Here is a 23359-nt window from a genome sequence, read left to right as displayed (position 1 = left end):
TGTTGTGCAAATCTGTCCATGTAGATTACACAAGAGTACTGTTGGAGAGGCAGAATTTCGATTGGCAGAGGATATTCTTCTTCATATTTTAGATCTTTCAGTTTTTTCATGTTCGGGTCAAAATAGTATTTTACGTCTTCTGCAGCAAGAGAATTTTCCCACTGTATCCATTTTGGATCTAATGCCACCGTTTTTAGATTAACTGGGCTTAATAACGCCTCAAGGGCTGATTCTGCTGTATAAACAGTTATTCTTTTGCCTTGGGCTTGGGCTCCTTCTTTTGCTACAGCAGTTTGAACCGCATTTACAATATTTTCTGTAAGACTGAATGTTTTTTCAGCTTGTGTGTACAAATCTGATTTTAAGCTACTGGTACAGTTTCTCCCTCATAAGAGGTCAGGTACGTGAATCCGCATCTTCCTGGGATGACTCGGATTACAAGGTTGCGTGTGTTGTCGCGAGTTTGTAATTTTGTTTTAGCTAACATGTCTGTTTGCAAAGAGCTTAAAATTTCTGTGTGTTTGAGTCCAATTGATTGGTTTAAAATCAGGTTTTATTAATTCATAATTTAGAATGTTAGTTCTTCCGAAATTCAGGAAACCTAGTATTGATTGTAAGTTCTTCAGCCTTTTTGGTGCTTGGAGTACAGCGCACTTCTCTAAGAAGTTGTCTGCTAGGCTTTTGCCTTCACTTGATATTTCATATCCTAAAAACAGGACATTTAGGTGGGCAATTCATGACTTTTTAAAGTTGAATTTGTAACCCTCTGCTGCGAACCCAAGTATTATGGTGTTCACTCTTTTCAAGTGAGTATCCAGGTCATACTCTGTGAGATAGATGTCATCGACATAAGATAATGCCTCATCATCATATATTTGTAGTAATAATCCTGGGCTATTCTTGAATCCCTGTTGGAGTCGACAGAAATTTTCTGTTATTGAGAAAGCGGTTAAATACCTGCTTTCAGGTGCAATGTTTTGACAAAAGAATCCATTAGAGATGTCTAATGTTGTTTTGTATTTTTTGCGAACTATGTTATTCATTAGTGCTGCACTGTGTGAGTTTTGTACTGCAAATGTCTTGCAACATGAGTTAAGGTGTCTGTTGTCCAAGACTAGACGATATGAATCATCTGGCTTGGAGACAGGAAACAAAGGATTGTTCATTTGAGAGGTGCATGTTTCGATCACCCCGTGGTATTCAAGTTGATCTAAGATCTCCCTGGCTTGTTTTTTTGCTTCTTGCTTAATTGGGTACTGCCTTTGTGCAGTTGGTTGACATTTTAACTGGATTTTGTGAGGAGGGGAGTCCTCATCCCATCCTACATGATTTTTATATAATGCAGGAGCTTGAGCTACTGCACATTTTCTTGCATATGTGTATTTTTTATGAATTGGAATATGATTTGAGAAGGCAGGCATAATCATTTCTTCGCCATGAGGGCACTCCCTGACAAACTCTGGTGGCCAGTCTTTCTCAGCTAATAGGATGTCATAGCCTTTTGAAAGGTTATCCCAAAACAGACTCCTTACTTTCCTAGTCTTATCTCCCTCTATACGCAATGTTATTTCGTATATTTTATGAGGTTTGCTAACTCTGGTATCTGCAGTTTCCACCTGAATGTATTCATTCGTGTCCACTGTCTCCAGATGATTCATCAGGATCTTGCGAGCTATTGTCACTTCTACTGCACTGTCTAGCATTGTCTGGGCCCACTCTCCGTTTTTCAGCTGTGTCCTCAGTATCCCCGGCATGTTTGATTATTTTAATACTGGCTACCTTCTTTCTTGGAAATTGTAATTTTTCACTTTGAGCAGGTTCCTTGTCTTTGGACTTGACGTGCTCTTCCCTGTGTTCTCACCGTCCTCTTCTTTCGGATTCCTGCGAGGAAGTCTGAAAAGATCGAGAGGGACGTGTATCAATATCTTGATATCTATCAGGCTTTTTCAAATCATCCCTATTTCTAAGGTTGTATCTTTTCTCAGAGGGTTCCCTCTGGGGAAACTTATGTCCTTGGTCCGGAGATCTTTCTCTCCGCCGAGGAGACCTTCCTCTGGACTGGAATCTTTTTCTTTGGGAGTGGATTGTTTATTTCCATCCCAGCTCTTTTTTGGAGTGTTTAGATTATTTTTAATAAATATATTTTCAGGATTTTCAGTTAGTTGGGATTTTACTGGTTTCCCATCCAAACTATCTCTACCTAGTTCTTCATAGGATTTTTCTATGATTCTGGCAAGTTCAATTGGTTGTGCTGTTATATCTGTTTCTTTCAATTTCTGGCGGATCGCCACAGATGTTGCTTCTCCTTTTATGTTGGCTAATAATATAGCAGAGACCCGCTTGAAGTCTTTCAGTAATTTCATACCCAGAGTTAAAGCAGGTTCTGGACCGTATTCATTTTGAATCTGTCTTAGTACATCTGGTATTACCGCCATGGACAGAACACCATGTATTTTTGTGTAAATGGAAGCAAAGACTGTGCCCCAAGTGTCAAAATCCTCCACATGTGGTGCGATCCACATTGGAAGGCAGATAGTCAGAATTCTGTGTTTCTCACTAGGGGTAAAATCTGGAAATACTGCCTCTATTTGAGTTATCTTTTGTGCTAGCCAGAATGGAATTTGTTCCCGTTTTGCGGGTGTTTTACCAAGACATGATTGTATGTTCTGTGGTGAAATTTTGTTTGTGTTTCCCTGATGAGGGGTCAGCTGTGGAATGTTAATAGCTGGTTGGACTGTTGAAGTCCGCATTACATATTGGACTAATTGTATATGTATTTTAATTAGTATTTTTAGCTGGGCTAAAAGTTCCAGGTCTGACATTTTTTCGATGTCAGGATGTGGTGTGTAGCTGGCTAGAACCGGCCACGTTGCTCCTGGTCTAACTAGTGGACCGAGACTGATTATGTGATTATTTTGTTTTAGGGCGCCTTTAAACCAGAGCAGGTGCTCTTGGTAATTTAGTGGGATTTCAACGTCCTCGAAAGGAGTGTATTCATCCGGAGGTTCCTCTATTTTGTAATAGTGGGATTGGTGTGTTACAGCGTTTGCTGCTGGAAAGTTTATTCATGAATAGAATACCTGTCTGCCGATGTTCATGGGCCTCTACCACGAATATGACTGTACCACCTAGTGATGTCAGTCCGTTTTCTATAAGTTTAATAGTTATAGTTTTTCTTATGTTGACCGGAATGAGTATAACATTCGGGTCATTCTGTAGGAGACTTGCGTCCTCCTCTGGGAGTCAGGCTGCTATTCTAGCTGCCTCCCTCTCGTCTTCACTATCCCCCATTTTGCCGGAAGAAAGGTTTCTGTTGCAGATCAAGTTTCAAGGACACAAAGATTAGGTGCACAATATTTTGGAACACTGTATCCTTCAATGTTGACTAAACCAAAAACTATACATAGGAATCTCTTCCTACTAAGTTCCGGCGGATTTTAACCTCTTACCCACTCCAGACGTCTTTTGGAGTATTTACGGGAAAAAGGGTGTGTGTGAAAAAGCACGACTGAGTTACTCTATCGTCTTGCGTTAGATTTATCGCCTTACCAAACGTTGGGCGCCATGTAGTGTAGTTCCTATATTCCCAATAGGCTCTGCGCATTGGAAAAATATATTCAGCAGTGTAGACGTAGGACTGAGGTCGACTAGGTCTTTACTGACTATATTAGACTTAAGGTTTGCCAGCTAGCTCAGAGGTCACTAGAAACGTTCTCGAATAAACGAGGAGGAGTTTACCCTCCCTGGATAGACAAGAAGGGATTAGCTTCCGACAACCATATAACATGACAACTTTGCTCCCTCAGAATAAGAGTGTATCTCTAGAGTCCTGTGAAAACAATAGACAGCTATTTCACCTATTCAATTGTGCGTACTTAGTTTCACCAGAGTGCAGAGACAAGAGAGACGGGCGTTTTCAATAAAAGGTGTAATTTATTGAGCAGTCTTCTTTCTCATGCAAGAGAAATGAATTGCCATAATTGCAATACTTAATGTAAAGTAAAGTGCGTACAGTAAAAGGAGTATTATGAAATAATACTGTAAAAGCATTGATATGGTTTCTTAGCCATAAGATACTTTAAAATGGATAAAATATATACATACATATATACATTGACTAACGTACTCAACTGGTGCTTCTAAATAAGCATATCCCGGTGTACCTGACCTAAGCCTAATACGTGGGAAGGAGTAAGTAAGTAGCAGTTTAAGTTAAGTTGGTTTTGCCAAGAATCCGACTCAAGAATTCTCTTCAAAGGTTTAGTCAGCTCCGTACCTGGGTAACAGAATGCAGGAGGACTGGTATCTCTCTTTCAGGACTCGATATCCCAGCAGCCCGCGAAGGCGGCTGAGAACACCGGAGCTGGATTTCTCGGCAGGAGAAAAGACAGCGTCTCTCTCAGTGCGTCAAAAAGGAGGGGCAGCGTCCGTGGGCTCTCGCATCAGCTGGGCTCTCGGGCAAGTAGATAGCTGCTCGGCTCCAAAACCACCACCGTGTGTTTGCTTAAGGCAACGTTGGTATATTTATACCTGAAAGGTGCCGAGTTTGACGTAAGGTTTGGACATTAGACGTCAATAAAGATGTCACTAAGAACTGACTGTTCCTTTAGTGTTTGCAGGAGTTCAATGACAAATCAAAACAAAAGCAAATGGGGATTTCCCAGGTTGCTGGAGGTTTGGTGTGTCGAAAGAACTCGTTGTGCTCTCTAGGAATCTAAGGAAGTAGCTTTGCCGTGCTTTGGACTGCAAGGGCTATTTACTAAATATGGATCTGATTCTTATGCCATTATAGGGATATTATTGATTATAGCCGTACAAGGGCATAAAATAGCAATATTGATTAAGGTTCCTAGGTAAAAACACAATACTACTGTTCCAGGAATTCTGCTCATACACAGAACTGTGCATAAAGACTTACGACCTCAGTGAATTAGGGTGTACCAAACCCCACCTAACTACACAAACCCCCTACCAGTCTAGCAATCAGTGACTCATCGGTTCTTCCCCCTAGAGAAAAGACACCAATGACTAGTCAACCCAGAACATGCAACTTAGATTACATGAAGTAAAGTGGATAACAAGAGCACTCTTTCATTATAGTCTTACACCAGTCCAAAACAAGATGTAAAAAAACACATGTGCAACTTTGAAATGTTTATTTCTAACGCCATAATATCATGCACAGTACCTTAGATAATACAACCAAACATATTATCAGAAACAAGGTTGTCAGCATTCTTACTATTCTATGAAATACAAACGGAAAAGCATCCTACAATGCTAAAGGTAAACAAATTTAAAATATACCTACATTTCACCCTCCATACCTAGCAGATCGGTTTAGAACTACAGAAAGTCTCATAGGATTACATGGGCAGACCCATACCTCTGGTACTCAGCAGTAGTGGATCACATTCAGTGCTCCACAAACTGTCAAGATACGAATGTTCTCCAACTGTGTGTAACTTTGCCTCCACAATGCATTATATGAAACGCGCCAGTATCAGAGGTGGCCACAGCTGCATATGTGTTATGGCTCGAAAGTGCGAGGATCCTTCTGAATAACAGACACAGTATTCAAGATAACCTTGATGTTCCATGCTCTCACTATACACACAAAACTAGCAAGGCAGTTTACAAATCTAGCATACCAAATTATTCTCCTATAAGCAAAATACTCAGCATTCTCTAAACAATATCACAAGTACGTGTTGTGTGCAAAGCAGAGCGAGAAAGCAAAAATAGCGTGTAAGCTTCTAATAAACCCATGCTAACTTAACAGGGTGTGAGTGCAAGGCTCAGCCCCACGGCACCCTTCCTTGATCGAAGCACGTGGTATAAACGTGGGCGAATTAGGAACGCAGAGTCCAAGCCTAAAAAGCAGAGTCAAGTTCACATTTCCCAAAAAAAGTTATTTGTTCTTTGATAGAAAGCAGTAGCTAAATAATAAAGAATACGTAGAAAAATCAAATAGTCTTAATCCAACAGCGTGTAAGTACAGTATGTAGCAACAGACTCCAACAGGAAGTCATTGTTCTTATCCTTTGTCAAGCGCGGGCCGAGAAAAAAGGGGGGTCCCAAAACGTGTTTTCCCCATGCAATTTTCCATAGGACCTTTAGCCAGGGCTACAGCCCAAACGGCTGAACAGAATTACACCAAATTTGGCAAAAAGGTAGAGTTTGGTTCGCAGATCACGCTTTCTGTTAAATTGTGTAAATCCGTTCAGTAGTTCCTGAGAAAATCATAAGTAAAATCATAAGTATCTCTATAGGAGCTTACTGTAAGCTTACTGTATTCTGTACCTTCCCGAGCACGAGCTGAATGCTAATTGGCTGTCAACACTCCAAACCAGGAAGTGTTGGCAGCCATCTTGTGCCTCGGTTCAGGGTAGAAACACCCTGACCCCCTAGGCCTGCTCAGGGGATCCCACAAGGACCCCCTGAGCATGTCATCGGTCATCAGTGATGTCACTGACCATGTCATGAGTGATGTAATATGTGACGTCATCAGCAGTGCATTGCGGGCAAGCAAGTTATAGTTAGCTGAACTAACTATAACGGGGGAATTTCAATGGTTTTGTATGAGTGAAATGTCCAGCTATATATAACATGTGTGAAACCTATGGTTTTTCAGTGAATTTCTAAGGTTTTTTAAATGCTAATTTTTAACTATAACGTGTGTGACACCTATGGTTTTTCAGTGAATATATATACACATACACACACACACACACACACACACACACACACACGCACACACACACACACACACACACACACACACAGGATATCATTGGCCCTGGTCACAAAATAATTTAACAAGCATTGGCATAGCCAATAGGTCTCACCTTTGGGACCTTATAAGTGTTTAGCCATGCAACAGTTGATGTTGTTGCACCAAGGATATTGTGCTGGAAAACGAAACACTTATAATGTCCCAAAGGCGAGACCTATTGGCTATGCCAATGCTTGTTATAACTTCTGAACTCTCCCCATTCATCCTCTCACTTCACATTTAATCACCTCTTGTCATTCTGACTTTTCACTGCCCAAATCTCTAACAGTCTCTCGCATTTATCTCATGGCCTCTCTGGCCCCGTTACCTCCCGTGCCCCTCAGCACTTCTCATTCACCGCAAGTTTCGCCATTCAAATTTTTGTATCTTACACCTCTCCAGTCCCCCATTGATCTTTCACATCTCCCCTTTGTTCTTCCACACCTTCTTGAATCAATGCCCCTCTCCCCTGTTACATAAGCACCAGTGCCTAATTGAGCAGGTTGTTTCCGGTTTTCCGCACTGACACCTAATAGTGCACACTGGCACTATGACAGTCTTCCACATGGTGGCTCTGTCTATGTAATTTAGAGCTAAGCAGAACAGCTGTTTATTAATTCAATATACATTAAAAACTATAAACTCCTGACACCCATGCCATTCTTATAGCTTTGGGGGCATCAAATAGTCAGAATAGTCACACTTGTACAAGTGTTATGGTTGGTAGTTGCATAGGTATTTTCATTAGCCACACAGGCAAGGCAATGGGTGGGTTGTTACAGTTGCAGTGGGCTACTGGTGAGGGTCCTGGCACATGTTTTTGGGTGATGTATGATTGTGGTGACGGTATGCCCGCTGAAAACACTATCATTGTGGGTTGTAAAAAATTACGCACCAGGAAGATTCGCAATGGTTATAGTTGACCAGGGACCTCATGGTGTCTTACTTGAAATGGGCCTGTACCACATTTTTGGGGGGAAAAGCGCATTTGTTTCTTGCATTTTCCTTTATTGTATTTGTCATTGCAGGATCACACGTTGTGTGGTTACTTATAAATAGCAAGTAAGGTCATAACATTTTGGATAGTTGTATACCCACCCCTCAAACTAAAACTATAAGTAAGGGGTGGTAAAATTAGTGGGACCTCTGAGTCCTGAGGAGGGCGAACAACCCAGTTGGGCGATCGAGAGTAGCTGAAACATGTTAACAAGACAGCAGAGAAGAGGGATGAAGGGGCACTAATACCCCTGTTTCGTCACCACAATAGATTTTTTCTTCCCATCAAGGGGTTTCAAAAATAAAGATAGTTTAGGACATCCCTGGGGTAGTTTTATTCACTTTTTTGTTCGGCAGAGTAGATGCCCATGCATGGTGTACTGCCTTGCCCATTTCCCTTTGCTCCATCTCCGGATTTGTCTTGGGCAGGGATGTTGCATGCCTAATGCTGCATGCTACTATCACCGGGTGAGGTTGTCTTAGAAAAGTGCCTTCAAGGGATTTTATTTCAAAGAATGAATCACAAATAACAGACTATATGTATCTACTTATATGTCTGTCTCAACTTAATCTGTTGGTACCAATAGTTAGCCAATTATTTGAGCAAATAGGGGTGACTTATAAGATATGTAAAAGAAAGCAACACGGGAACTTTGTATTATTCACAAAAAGATTTTTATATAAATGCAAAGATTGAAATTAGTAGGGTACATAAATCAACCACGGACGGACGAATAAGCAGATAGGCTTCGTCCTACCGCTACCAACAGCCTTGAGGTTCATTAGCTGCTGCCGTAGTACAATACATATTAAGGCTGGCAGTAATTTTGTTAATAACTCACGACACACAGGAAGTGTGTTCAATTTAAATACTAAGACTCAGTAAAATTTTAGGAACTGTAAAATTGAAATATTGAGAAATCCATTTATATACTCAGAGGCATATAAACGTGCCCAAAATTACTTTGATTGGATGTTTCTTTTCTTCTCTATAACGAAATCTCAGAATATAGTTTTAAATAAGCATATCAATTTGAATCTTTGCAGAGTGGCCAGAGTAACTAAGGTCATTCAACTCATTCGTCCAAAAAGACTACTCATCATAATAAGGACTTACTGGAGTGTCCACGAACTGGTCTATTCAGGTAAAAAAGCAACACAATAAATAGGCTAGCAACGGCGTAATGTAGTGACTTAAATTATTCATAAATGGCTCTTTTGCTTTAGATCACCAAGATCACTGAGACAGGATAAACCATAATAATTCTGAAATTGTGAAGAACTGGATTAAACAAAAGAGCCTTGAAAAGTAAGATGAACAGTGGTTTACTATTGTCTTTTTAAATTAAAAAACGGGGTCTATTGAGATAGGATTTACTTAACTTTTCTCGCATTTTATTTTTTGAGACAAGTTTCTCTAGGCAATTCAATAACTTTGTCAGTGTACAATTTGACCATTTGCAACTGTATGTATATAAATCTAACTAATAGAGATATGTTGGTTTTAATTTACACATGAGATATGATTTACTTGACTTTTCTCGCAATTGATTTTTTGAGACATGTTCCACTGGGCAATTAAATAACTTTGTCAGTGTACAACTTGATCATTTGCAACTGTATATAATCTCAACCAATAGAGATATGTTGGTTCGAATTTGCACACGGGTTCTATGAAATGTTGGAAAGAAACAATGAATTAAGGCATTTATATAATAGTTAATATTATGTCTTTTTAGAGGGTCACAGCTTTAAAGAATTTTCCTTGTTCATTTGTAAAGAGTACTGATTAATTCACATGGTTGATTTATGTACCCTACTAATTTCAATCTTTGCATTTATATAAAAATCTTTTTGTGAATAATACAAAGTACCCGTGTTGCTTTCTTTTACATATCTTATAAGTCATCCCTATTTGCTCAAATAATTGGCTAACTATTGGTACAAACACCGATTAAGTTGAGACAGACATAAGTAGATACAGATAGTCTGTTGTTTGCGATTCATACTTTGAAATAAAATCCCTTGCAGGCACTTTTCTAAGACAACATTATCTGCCCAAGCCTGCAAGGGTATATTGGTCCAACCCCTCTCTTCTTATCATCGGGTGAGGGCATTTTTAAAGAACTTTGAGTTTTTCCTATGCAGTATTCTTGATGCGACAGAATATTAGATTTTCTCCTTTTTCTCTTTTGTATTAGTCATGGAGGACTGAAAAGGAGAGGTACCTCTCTCCCCTCTGTTGTGTGTATGAATTTGATTTGCTTCCGCCTGGAGTACAGAAATTCACTCTACCCGAGAGCACCAAAAGCTGTGATTGGCAGGTGGTGCAGAATGCGGCAGTTAGGAATCTGTTAAATATTCTTAGACACCTCTTAGCACATCAGGTCCTAGCCGACCTCGATTGGACCCTTGTCGTGCAAAGGATTAATTTGAAAGCACTGTGCATCTCACACACAGCCTTCCAAAATCAAGACCCCTCCATCTACTGACAGCTGATTGCTGGGTAGAGCTCTCAAATCCTCCAACACCCTACAGGACACAGTCCCGCCAGTGAAAAGGGCTAGAAGTAGAGGAAGATACTTCAGGTATGATGTGGTAACACTCTGGAACACTCTGCTCCTTACCCTGTGAACAATTGCTAGAAAACAGCTTAAAACCTTTCTGATTTTGAATTAACCCCCTTGGAGCTTGCACTTATAGTTTGAGTTGCTCAATCTGCGCTGGAATGCTTTCAGGTCGCCACGCGCTTATCAAATTTCCTTAACATAACATAGCCTTTCCTTTAGAATTAGTGAAACCATTCACGCGCCGGTAAGGCACATTATCATTATGGCTCCCAGTTTTCCGTTTTTACTGATTTTTGTAGAAAACTATTTTTATGTCTGTATTTCTTTGTAAAAACAGAAAAATAAAGAAATAAGCATTCTTATTTTTAACTATTGTCAATCAGGAGTACCACGTCAGTAGGTGTACAGACAGAGGAGATGAAAAAAGACAATATATTTCCAAATTATGCTTAATTACATGCAGATCTACAGTTATTTATGCTTCAATGCAAGTGTTTTCAGATAACGCTACAGCACTGTATACTGCTGAAACCTTTTGGACATTTAAATGTGAGTATACATTTATCAGTTAAATAAATGTGGGAAAACACCCACTGCAGCGTAATTTATACAGAAAACACAAAATAAATATGGATGAATACAGAAGGAATTGTAAAAAAAAAAAAAAAAAAAAAAAAAAAAAAAACACACCATAAAACCGGGAGCCCTAATTATCATGAAAAGCCTGGACGCATTAACAGGAATCGCACACTAAAAGTGTGGGGAATTCTGGATCTGTATTCTGGGAAGCCAGAACCAAAGCTTTCAATTCAGCCAGCTGCGAGGTATATTCACCCAACGTTTCTAAATATATTGTTTGTGTCTAAAATACACCATCTTTTATGATAACTTTGATTGCAACATATGCTACTTGATAGTTGTACTTAGTACTAACTGCAGAATGGGCTGAACAATCAGTACACTTATAAAATCATATTGATCTAGAGGCATAATTTCACTAACAAAAGGTAGTCTTACTAGAGGTATCCATGTGTTGTAAGGTAGGATCAAAAACAATCTATATCAGTAGCATTCCAGGAAGTGACCCACTGGATCCACCTTGGATGAAAGGCTTTCGCATTAGGAATGCTGGCCTTGGTGACAGCCCTCAAGGCTGTAACAAGAGACACCACAGTTATCCGTTCCCCCTGAGCCAATGGAAATTCCTTCAGGACAGCTGCTTTAACTCCAGCAAAAAAAAATGTTGATGCCAAATGCATTTCCACATTTGAATATAAATGTGATTTATCTGCAATCGGCACGGTTTCTCTTTCATTTCATAAAACATATGCATAACCACTGTAACACACAATTATGGGGTTCACTAATTTGGTAGTGTTAACACGTGTATGTAATTTTTTGCAGAGATGTGGAATTCCTATAACCCAACGCCCAGGACATATTGTTTGGGGTCAAGGGCAACAAGTTTTCATGTGTATTTTGTCCTTGGGATAAGTAGGCCCAACCCCCTGCAGTGCAAACCATTTGGCTGCCAGTTTGCAGTACCACACTATGAATCAGGGGCACTGTCTGCAGATAAGGTAATATTTTTGTTTATATATTAATGCTGTTCAAACTTGTATTTATGGTTCATTACTTGGAAGCCTTTCTTATTAGGGTGAGCGCTCCAATTAAATCTTTTAGGCTCTGATTGCATTACTGACAATAGATCCAGTATAAAAATATGTACACACGTTTTCAAAGTTTAGCAATATGAGGCTATGTATAATGCTCCCAGGATGCTCTCTGGTTTGATGAAAATATTTGCAGAAGCTTGAAAGCAAGATTGATGATTCTTTGCTTTTAAAACAAAATGTTCATTAAAAGAAATGAAAGCAGGAAAACAAATTTCACTAAACTACTGTAAAATTTCAGGTACCATTTATTTGCATCATTTAGTAACATGTGTTAATGCATGCTAGTATTTCCCAAAAATATTCATAATGGAAAATCAGTGTAACCAGTTTGTATAAAATAGGAAACAAAAATAAACAAGCATTGGCAAAGCCAGCAGGTCAGAAATTGGTGGTCAGCTTTTTAGTTTTGTCAATGTGTGCATGGTTTTGGTAAAACCTTATTGGTGTGGGAGCTGCCGAGCACTCACCATTAAAACAAACACTGGCAAAAGCAAACATAGTTTTTGGTCTCAAAAAGCACACACTGCCATAGTAGTTTAGTTACTGGCACTGAGCAAAACTACTCTGTGTGACCGACATGCTCCTTGTGAAAGAGTAGAATGCTATCACTCACAGTGATGCCAGCCGAAAGAGAGAAAGGCAGAATTTTAATAAACACAAAAGGTCACGGTCAAGGCCAGACCAAATTAGGGACCCAATTGTTAAAGTAAGTCTCAAAAGTGAACCCATGGTATATGACCTTGCATTAAGTGCCGCTATATGGCTGTCGTGAATTCCAAAGAAATTACAGAAGTATGACAAGAAATAGTACTCCTAGAAAATATTTGAGGACTGCATTTTAGAATGAGCAAATATGCACATGTAGGTTTGCTCATGCGAAAATCTGAGTGTTTGCAAGTTCACTTTCCCTCCAACCACTTTTTTCCCAACTCTGGAAGAAAGTTCACATCAGCCATTTTCCGGAGTAAATGTCCATCATTTCTCAATATGGGAAAAGATTAGATAGTTGTTGAAAATCCTTAAAACATGCAAGCAAGTAGGTTTGCACAGACTTTCTAACTCTGGAACTATTGCTTAACACTGCCTTCAGCCCCAGTGTGTGGATCTGTGGAAACGTGGCAGAATAAGGGGATTGCAAGTATTCAAACACTACTATTGTATGAGCCCTGGCATAATCAAAAGGCTATATCAGAGCTCTTATATAATGAGATTGCTGCCATAATTTGTCGCCGAACTACATGGCACCAAAGGGACAAGTGGATTTTGTTACAGGACAAGTAGATTTATGAAGCAACCTGCCCCATGGACAAGTAGATATTTTATTAAATTCCACACCCTTGTTTTCGAGTTGAGCATGCCAGTCTGTAAATTTCTGATAATGGTAGTGTGTTTTGTAGCCCAATGTTTATTAGAAAAATCGGGACTAATTAAATTGTACAACAGTTTGACCCATTGTACATAATTTGGTATGTATATTATACCAAAGTTTAGAAAGCCCAAAGAGGTCAAAGCTTTTTCAAGTTATTTGGAGGTTGTAACAGGAAACATTTCTATAAGAAATGTAGTGCAAGGTTTTTGCCTTGATTTGATAACTCCTATCCCAAAAACAGGGCACTGAGAAAGACAGTTTGAGATTTAGGAAAACTGAATTCATAGCCAGGTGAGCAGTGATCGGGTCCATGAGTGAAGTATGAGCGAAGTATGAGCCCAGCACACGTGACACTTTAATTCAAATGGAGCAATGTGCAACTGTTGCAGCACAATAGCAGTAATCTTGCATAAAGGATCCCCCAAAGATATAGGCTGCTTATGCCACAGCCGCCTTAACTGGGATATCATACTGCGCCCTTGACAACACTTCAATGCCACCTTCACCAATAAAAGTACAACTGCCTAAACTTCCATGAGTCTTTTCAAGGGTATGCTTACTGTGAAGAGTTTTCATGCCTCTTCGCACTGTCTCCTCTTTATCGTAATAGCACTGTCCTTATAACATAGTTTACGAGATCACAGTTATATACTGGGACTCACACCTCAGTTTAGAACTTCCTTCAGCTCGCTCTTTGTCAGATCTTGTACACACTACTCAATGGGCTTCTCGTTCCCACCAGCATGAACTGACACCACTTGCAGTGGATTAGAGGGTGGGAGGCCTCAAAACCTGTCTTACATGGTTACAGGGACATTAGACAAGCATCCTCCTGTCCATCAGCTCCCAATTGCCACCGGAATCTTGATGGATTTTCACCCAAGTTCCTAACTTCCTGCCAAAAATGTTTTAAATTGGAGCCAGACACTCCATGCAAGAGTCTAGAGCCACTCAGGTATGCGAGAAGTACTTTATTTCATGTTAGGCCCACGGTTACAGCAACAGAAGGTATGCCCAGTCAGAGCTTTGCCTCACTTCAAATGTCCCTTTTCTCCGGGCGTGCATTCCAGACATTGCAGCAACATTGACTCTCAGCCTTTTATAAACAAGCTCAGATAATCATGAAAGGGGACACACAGCATACTACATCTGCCCACCTTTATACTTTGTCTCACTGACACTTTGAGAAACTTACACCGCTTTTCGCCTCAACTTCACACTTCTTAAGTGTGCGCATCAAAAACAACAACTGACAACCTGCGCTCCCTCAGACACTTGGTGGCAACTCAGTTCAAAATATACACTACACAAGAATCTTAGACAAACACAGAGGAACACTTTTAAAAAAACTCAATGAAAGGAAGCTGAAATAAAGCACGTGAAACGTAAACAAGAATTGCATCGATTACATGGAATACCTTATCATTATAGTTATGGTTGAAAAACAGATCTGTGTTCCTGTCAGTAAAGTTAAGGACATGAATCTAGCGCCTGACATAGACCCAGCTGAAAGTCGTCAATTGTTCTTTTAAATTACAGGACTCGCCCCTCTTTCAGTCGTGTTTGTGCCCACTATCAATGGTTTTATCATGCCACGCTTTAAAAGCATTTTTTTTAATGTCGCGCGAACTCGACCTTAAATTATTGGACCACGTTATATGAGCACATGAGCACCAGTCAAATTACACAAGTATATGGACGATATTTTTTTGTATTTCTTTCACAAAAGCACGGAACGTCGAGCCGACGATGAGTCTAGAACCTAGATCTCCCGACTTCCAAAGTCGGCAACTCTGGCCGTAGTGCCACATCCTTTCTCGAAGTTGTGGCAGACGACATCCCAATCTTAAGGAATGCGCGAGATACCACAAATTGGAGCCTTTATGAAGGATTAGGAGGCAGCAACCAGCACAGCCTCAGAAAAGCATGACTGCAGCGAAACAAGAGTAGGTGTGGCGACACTCTGTGTACATTGCACGTACACCACGTGGAAATGGGCATGACCTCAGCAGGTTTTATAACAACGCGGCGCTTTAAAACGCAACGTCACAGAGATAGCGTACATACCATGATTACGACGAGTTATGTCTCCAATTCACGTTGTTTTCAAAATCCCACCACTACTCGGTTATTAAAATTCGCTTGTAGAACGGACCCGGGTAGAACGCGATCTACTTGCGTGATGACGTCGGACACATTTCCATTCAGAACGCAACGACACTTCACAACAGCACATGCGCAATGGTTATTTCAAACACTAGACCGTGAACTTTTTATTTTGGGTGCGTGCTTCCTTTATGGTCCACGCCATCTACTAGAAAAGTTTATTCACTTTATAGCAGGGAGAATAGTCGGACTTTTTTTGTCGTTCAGAAGTGAACGTGAAAATATAGAAGCCGAGTTCTTGGCTGTACTTTGCGCACCCTTTCTTAATGTGTCACACCCTTGCCAAGAAGAAAGGGAAGCATAGCCAAATCTCTCAAATATGAGTGTCCTTTTTTATGGGATGTAATCTCATTTAAGACATTAACGGAGGATGTTGCGTAAGGGCCAGAGCTGCCGACTTTGCAGGTAGGAAACCAGGTGTGAGTCTCGGCGTGTGCTCAACATCTTGTGATTCTGAGCAAATCACTTGATCTTGCCTACAAAAAATGAATATGTCCTTTATGTAAAGTAAGTGGTGCTCATGTAAAGCGCTCCAATACCTTGGGGTCAAGTTTGCAATATATAAAACTACGGGATAAAAAACGTAATAAGAGTCCTGCCTGATCTAAAATGAGGTAGAAATTAACAAGCATTGGTAAAACCAAAAGGCCTCGCCTATGTGGATCTAATTGGCTATGTTAGAGGAGAGTGGCATGTGTAGGGTTGTGGGTCCTAGGCCCACATGCCAGTGAATTAATGACAAACGCACACATATGGTGCATACCAGTGGCCCAGTGCTCGTGTACCCCCATTTATTGGCAGACGCCATGTTCCTCATGACGCCTCTGTTGGATGGGTGTGGGGTGTGTGGAAGACCAGCCCTCACTCCTATTGGCAGATGCCATGTTCCTCATAATGCCTCTGTTGGATGGGTGTGTGGGAGACCAGCCCTCAGGGAGTGACTGCCTGGCTGCAGTGACGTTTCCAGTTAGACTTACTGGCTGCGCGCTGCGTGACCCGCTATTGCTTTCCTGCTCTGGCTTAATTTTAAACTTTTTAAAGCACAATTTGCATTTGGAAACATTGCGCTGCGCGTCTATAGGACGCAGGCGCTTTAGCTTCGCCGCTTATTGGGGAACATCAGGCAGAGCTTACCTGTACTCTAATTGTTTTGCACCCGCATTTGGCGGGACAGAGGGACATCGGGGGGCTCATTTGGAACGCTTCGCGCCGCTGTATTTTGGCCGCCATATTGGGTTGGGCATCGAGGGGGTGAGCATTCTTAGGCGCCATCTTAGGTGAGGGGCCAGCGGCTAGCCCTCACAGGACTCTCGCGATCTACGGTACTTAAGATGAACGCTGCCCAAGCGTGCAGCGTTGGCGCGCAGCGGGCGCGTCGTAGGTGCGCCAGAGGTAAGCCCGTTTGCGCCCGTTCGCGCACAGGTCGCGCCGGGTACGCTGCCTCTCTTACCTCCCATCGATCTGTCTATTCTAGTTTAGAACTTAGGCAGCTCAGGCCGGTCCAGCAGGACATGGTTGTCCGTAGGCCGGAGGTGCTTGCCTGCGGCCTACTTAATGTGAGGTCCCTTTGTAAGCAGCATACTGAGATAGTCTTTCTTATCGAGTCTCTTGGGCTGGACATGCTCTTTCTCACGGAGACTTGGACACGGGCAGATAGTAATGTCGAATTGGGATTAGCATGTCCACCGGGCTACAAAATTAGGCACACTCCTCACCTGAAGAACAGAGGTGGAGGAATAGGTTTTATTTTTAGAGAGACCTTAGCCCTCACTCAGTTGGAGATTAAGGAGGTGCACAGTTTTGAATTGATGGGCTTCTCCTTTAAAGGACAGAAAGGAGTACTACAGTCTGGGGTGCTTTGTTACAGACCTTCGGGTAACACAGTATCTACTCTACCTGAACTGATCGATCTTATCTATGATCTCTCTAACTCTCACATTAGGTTATTAATCTTGGGAGATTTTAACCTGTGGCCGAATGGTCCTCTACATACTGCCTATAATGACCTTTGCCAGGCCTGCAGCAATATTCAGCTACAACAGCTGGTACTCTCTACAACTCATCTGGACTTAGTCTTTGCGGATACCATACAGGTGTCGGTGAAGGACATAATCCCCCAGTGTTGGACGGACCATGCACTGGTCTCTTTCTCTCTCTACCTTTCGGCGGACTTTTCAAATGTTGCAGGGCCAAAGCCTTCCAAAGTGGGCAGACCATAGTCTAAATTTCTAAAAACCCCGGCTCTGCCTATTCTACTTTCTGGCGAGTACGTGCTGGGGGCTAATGCGGAAGAAAGTTGTGCCAGTCTGTGTCAGCAAATGTCGAACTCTTTGGACAAGGTGGCTCCATTCCGTAGGTCAAGGGATAGACAGAGACAAGCCAAGCCTTGGTATTCCAGTGATCTCCGGCAGTTGAAGCAGCGATGCAAGCGGGCTGAAAGGGCCTGGAGGAAGCATTATTTAGACCCGGCAAAAACCATATTTAAGCTCGCCTTAATGGAATACAAAGCGCAGATTAAGTGCGCGAAGGCTATCTATCTTGAAGAAACACTGAATCAAGCGACTAACAAGTCACAGACTTTGTTCAGGATTGTTAGTGACCTCTCCCGGCCTGCATGCGCCACAAATAACATCCCGACCTCTCAGGCTCTATGCGACTCTCTGGCAGTCGCTTTTGAAGACAAGATAGCTACCATCCTGAGCGGTTTTACTATGTCTGACTCTCAGCCCTTGGTGCCCCTGGTTTTTCCATATATTCAGGGTGACCCGGAAGATCTATCTGATCGACCTCGGCTGAGCTGCTTCTCTGTCCCGAATTTCGATGATTTTTGTAGACTGGCACAGACTGTGTCCTCGGGCTCCCCTATGGACCCCCTCCCTCATAAGTTCTGGAAACTTTTCCATAGGGAACTCTTTCGCCCACTGTATTCCATCTGTCTCCAGTCCTTCGAAACCGCTATGGTTCCTGATTGCTGGAAGCTAGCAGTGGTGTCCCCCCTTTTGAAGAAGCCTACACTAGACCCCACCTGCTCGGCGAACTACAGGCCTATTTCATTGCTCCCTTTTCCGGTTAAAATCATGGAGAAGTTGGGTACCCAGTCTCTGTCCAGATACCTGGATGATAACATCTGTCTGGACGTGGCCCAGTTCGGTTTCCGGCCAGCGCATGGCACGGAGTCGGCACTGCTGGTCGTGTTGGACAAACTTCGTTCGCGAGTCGACACTGGTCGAGCAGCCTTTCTTGTGCTGCTAGACATGTCGGCCGCGTTCGACACGGTCAGCCACTCGACCCTCATCAGGAGACTGAGGAGGCTGGGGTAACGGGGCTGGCACGGGACTGGCTAGTCTCGTACCTTCACAATAGGCAGCAGGTGGTGGCATTGCCGCCTTTTATATCAGGTGTGCGGAAGGTAGGGCAGGGGGTTCCCCAGGGCTCAGCCATCAGCCCAATTCTATTCAACCTCTATCTCCGCCCCTTAATTCAACTGATAAGCTCTTTTGGTATCTCGGTATTTAACTATGCCGACGATACTCAATTAATTTTTTCTCTGGAAGGTAAAGACACCGTTTCCTTAGAGACCTTCCATCGCTGTATGACAGCTACAGCTGACTGGTTGTGTTCCAACTCACTCCAGTTTAACAGGTCTAAAACGGAGGTGCTGTACTGTTCCAACGATCGTGTCCCACGTTCCCTGCCAGAGGATTTCTGGCCCTCTTCCTTCTCGGGGGCAGTGACGGCAGCAGAATCTGTCCGCAATTTGGGGGTTATGTTTGGCCCAAATTTACAACTGGACGCCTTCGCCAATAAGACCATTGCCACTTGTATGTTGTTGCTTCGTATGTTACGCAAAGTCCTTCCTATGCTCCCAGCACAGGCCAGACCTGAAGTTGTGCGGGGGATTATTTTAAGCAGGTTGGACTATTGCAATGCACTGCTTCTGGGTGCACCTAAAACCTTGGTTGGTAAGCTCCAACGGATGCAAAACATGGCAGCCAAGTTGTCTCTCTCTCGTCCATGCACTGCCTCCTCCATTTCAGCGCTGCTTGATCTCCATTGGCTGCCTGTCCAGCAACGGATTCTTTTTAAGGCATCGTGTTTGGTTTTTAAATCTTTGCATGAACAGGGACCTGTTCTGCTGCAGAATCTGTTTTCCTGGTATTCTGCTCCTCGAACCTTGCGCTCTTCTTCTGCATGCCTGGTAACGGTTCCCAGGTTTCAGAGGTCAAGAATGGGAGTTCGCTCTTTCAGCTTTTCCGCTGCTAGTCTCTGGAACTCTCTTCCGCTTCCATTGAGGAGCCAAAGCGAACTTCCATCCTTTAAGAGAAATCTGAAAACTTACTTATTCCCAAGAGTAGTGTGATCTCTGTGAGTGTGTGCCAGTTATGTACTGTCAAAGCGCCAGGATACCCTTTGGGTGATAGTGTTGCGCTATATAAAACTGGAAAAAAAAAATCCCTCCAAAACTTTATTGAACAGATACAAATGAGTCCAACCTGTAGGAATGAACAAAACAAAACAAAACACCACTGATTTTCTCAGTCTCTTCAGGCAGTCTGCAGGACTGTCCTGGATAAGTGGGCAGGTGATTTACCAGATGACTGGGCACAAACACAGAATAGATGGCATCTGGATCCTTCAATAGCATGTCAGATGGGTTACAGTCCACACATGCGATGTTGGTCGATCCTGCCTGCTCTCTTGGTGTTGGAATTCATGTTAACAATTGAAAATGGGGTGCATCAGTAGCACTGGTGGAGTCTGCTGCAGAGGTTTCTTTTGGCGCATTCTGGGTCTGTGAAGAACAACCCTGCAAGAACTGGGATGACCTCGACGATGTTTGGACTGTTATGTTTCCTAATCTAGGCCTAAGTGGCAAAGTGGCCTTTTACCTACATTTGTCCTACCTTGCTCTGTATAACAGTTCTAGCAATGACCTTTTACTCAGTTATATGCTAAATAAATGTTGATTGATTTCCTTGAAACTAGCCTAATTTATTATGTATGAGGATTCTTAGCCTCCTATCTTAATCCCCTACACATGACGTACATAACAGGGTTAACATACTCTGTACAAAAGTCATCATTATCTTCATCCTCTGTTGACAGGGCTACTCTGCATGATTAGATTTATTGATTTAGACTCATCTACATAATCATACGCACAACATATCGATTGTGTTAAAACCACAGAGGTTACCTTTTTGGTATAAAGGAACCGCACCTTCACTAGGTAAATAGAAGAGACACTTCTACGCTAACACGGAGGTCCCTGCACCCTGAGACTTCAACACGCAGTGGTCTAACATCACTTGCTGGGTGTCCACCTGTTTCCACGATCCCTGAAAGGTCAATGGTTTCCAGAAACAATACACTCCTTGGTAGGGTTTAAGGGCTTATAGTGGCACTGTAAGCTATCTGGTCTGACATATCCTGTGTGGGTGTCCGGAATCAGTCTAGACACCAATCCCTTATTTTATATTTTCCAACAAATGCGCAGATCCTATGTATTCTTAGGAACTACAAGACAGGACGTCTTCCTCTGAGGCTACAGTGCAGCCACAGTCCATGCAGGTAAGAGCAGTGGGGTCATGTGGGGGGAATTTCGAGGGACGATGCCAAGGGAAAATTAATTATTTATTTAGTTTTCCCTCTGCATCATCCCTTGAAATCCCCCCAAGCGGCCCCACGTCCCACCGCTGTTAGCTGCACGGACCGTGGCTGCTTCAGTGCCTCCCGGTACCTGTTGGATGAGCAGCTTCGCACTCACCTCTTGTGCAGAAATTCCCATGGGGCCCTTTTCACCGGCTTGCCACGCGAATGCGTGGGCATGCAGTGTTGTGTGTGGGCCGCAGGGGGCCGCTACAGAACCGCCAACAGGACCAACCAAGTCACTCATGCAACCACAAGAACAGATGACTCAATGGTCAGGTGAGCTCTTGACAGCAGGACTCGGTACAAGTGGGGGTCTAACAGATAGTCTCTGGACAATTGGTCCCTCACAGAGTCAGGATAGCCTTGTCACTTGATGATTCGCAGGCATAAGGCTCCACTGTGGTGGTGTGATGCTCTTTTGTTGGTTAGGGTAACGCTCATGGCAATGATGGCGGTGTTGCCATTTGACAACCTGTAGGAGAGGTGGCGATGATTTGTTTGGAGTTAGGGTCACTGGAGGAACTTAGTAGCCGCTTAACTTGTTGCATTGTTGGTGCGGTTCTTCTCCTTTGGCATGTCCAGTTGCTAGCAGGGATGCCATCTTCATCAAGCAGCCGGTGCCTGGGAACGGACAGTCGCATTCGGAAGCTTGGGCAGATATGCGGTTCGCACTTGTTGACGGCTTACATTTGATTCTGCTGCTGAGCTGTCACCAGGGACATCGCTCCACCTCAGTGTCTGGCTCCTGTCTGTAGGTCACCCTCCGGTAGTGACAGGAGTCCTGGGTCTTGTCACCTTTGTTCATTTCTCCTGCTAACCTGTGGTCTTCAGGTTTTTCAGTGTGACAGGTCTCTCACACACCTCCTCTCTTCTCTTTTCCAATTGTCTTTTACAATGTGACATTGTGCCACGCTCTCCTCTTCTTCTGACCAGGGCTCTTCACACACTCCTTTCCTTTTCTAGGTTTCTCATAGTGATGTGGCATCCGGCCAAGTGTGGCATGCTCTCTTCACATGGACCTCTCATTGGTCGCATCCTGTTTGTAGGACAGAGTGTCTTCTCTACTCATAGACGTCTCGCAACCCTAGACCTGTCTGTAGGACTTGACTCTTCTCTCCTTGTGGACCCCTCGCGGGCCCCATTCCATCCTCAGGGATTTTCTTGGTGCTCTGCTCCCTGGATGGATGGTCACCTTTCTTCTGCCTCTTCTTCGTCCGAGGGTGCAATTCTTGCGCCTCGAGGCTGCGCAGTCGCAGCGATTGGTCCAACCTAGGTTCATGTGTGCTTGGGTGGGTTGGTCACATCTTATGACATTCTAAGTGATGGACCAACAGTGGCCATTTGGTGCTGGGGTCGCTAGTGGGAGCGGCCTCTTTCGTGCAGCATTGCCTCTCACTCTCTGAGGGCTCTTCATCTCCAGGGCTCCTGCCCTTGCTGTTAGGTTCCCGGGTGTGGCCCTCTGTGAACTTCCCACATATCTTCCATTCTTCCATGTGCTTGAAGGGGGGCACCGGTCGTGCTGCTTTGTGCAGGGGTATAAAATTGCTGGGCATACACTGCTAGTGTTTTTACACCACTGTGATGCAGCTGTACATTGGCGTTGCCCCCTTGAGTATGTCCCCTCTCTGTGTCTTTTCTTTGATGGGGTGCACCCTAGTGAGCTGGTGACCTTTCAGGCAGTGGAGGGCTAGTAGATGATCTCTTCTTGGGTGCCTTGTGCTGACTGCTTGCGTGACTGCTCTTTTGTCTTGCGTTGGTGACCCTTCACCACAGGAGGCATGCAGCACTGTTTTTTTTAGTGCTCTGGTGCTAGACAGCCGCTAGGGGGCGCACAGTACTTCCTTTTTCTCATCATGGACTTTTCTCTTGCCGTGTGGCCTCTTTCCTCAGGTCAATACACATTCAGCCTTCTCAGGGGAAAGAGACCACAGGCTGCATGTGGTGGCAGCAGTATTTGCTGGGTTTAACAGTCTATGTTCAAACATTCCTGCTCCTTCCGGGGACTAAGGCAGCTTTACAGACTCTGGGAGCTGTGCTGCCTCTCATCAATGCTGTAGTCTGTGATTCAGTGGCGTGTGCTGCTGTTGGTGCTTCTAGTTACTGTGAGTTTTGCGAGGTAATGGAGATGCTGATGCGGGGTTTGCACAATGCAGGA

General features: G+C 43.2%; 1 protein-coding gene across 1 annotated transcript in view; it reads right to left on the bottom strand.

The window, feature by feature from the left end:
* Window positions 1-15610, bottom strand: part of TMA16 (translation machinery associated 16 homolog) — a 125465-nt gene extending 109855 nt beyond the window's left edge. The window contains exon 1 of the mRNA XM_086962387.1: window positions 15454-15610. Coding sequence (XP_086818513.1) covers window positions 15454-15456 — 3 coding nt within the window. The 5' untranslated portion in view covers window positions 15457-15610. The remainder of the gene's footprint in view (window positions 1-15453) is intronic.
* Window positions 15611-23359: the final 7749 nt, after the last annotated feature.

The sequence above is a fragment of the Lissotriton vulgaris genome, chromosome 3_1 (assembly GCF_964263255.1).
Source record: "Lissotriton vulgaris chromosome 3_1, aLisVul1.2, whole genome shotgun sequence".
Taxonomy (NCBI): Eukaryota; Metazoa; Chordata; class Amphibia; order Caudata; family Salamandridae; genus Lissotriton; species Lissotriton vulgaris.
This window is presented reverse-complemented; position numbering and strand designations above follow the sequence as displayed.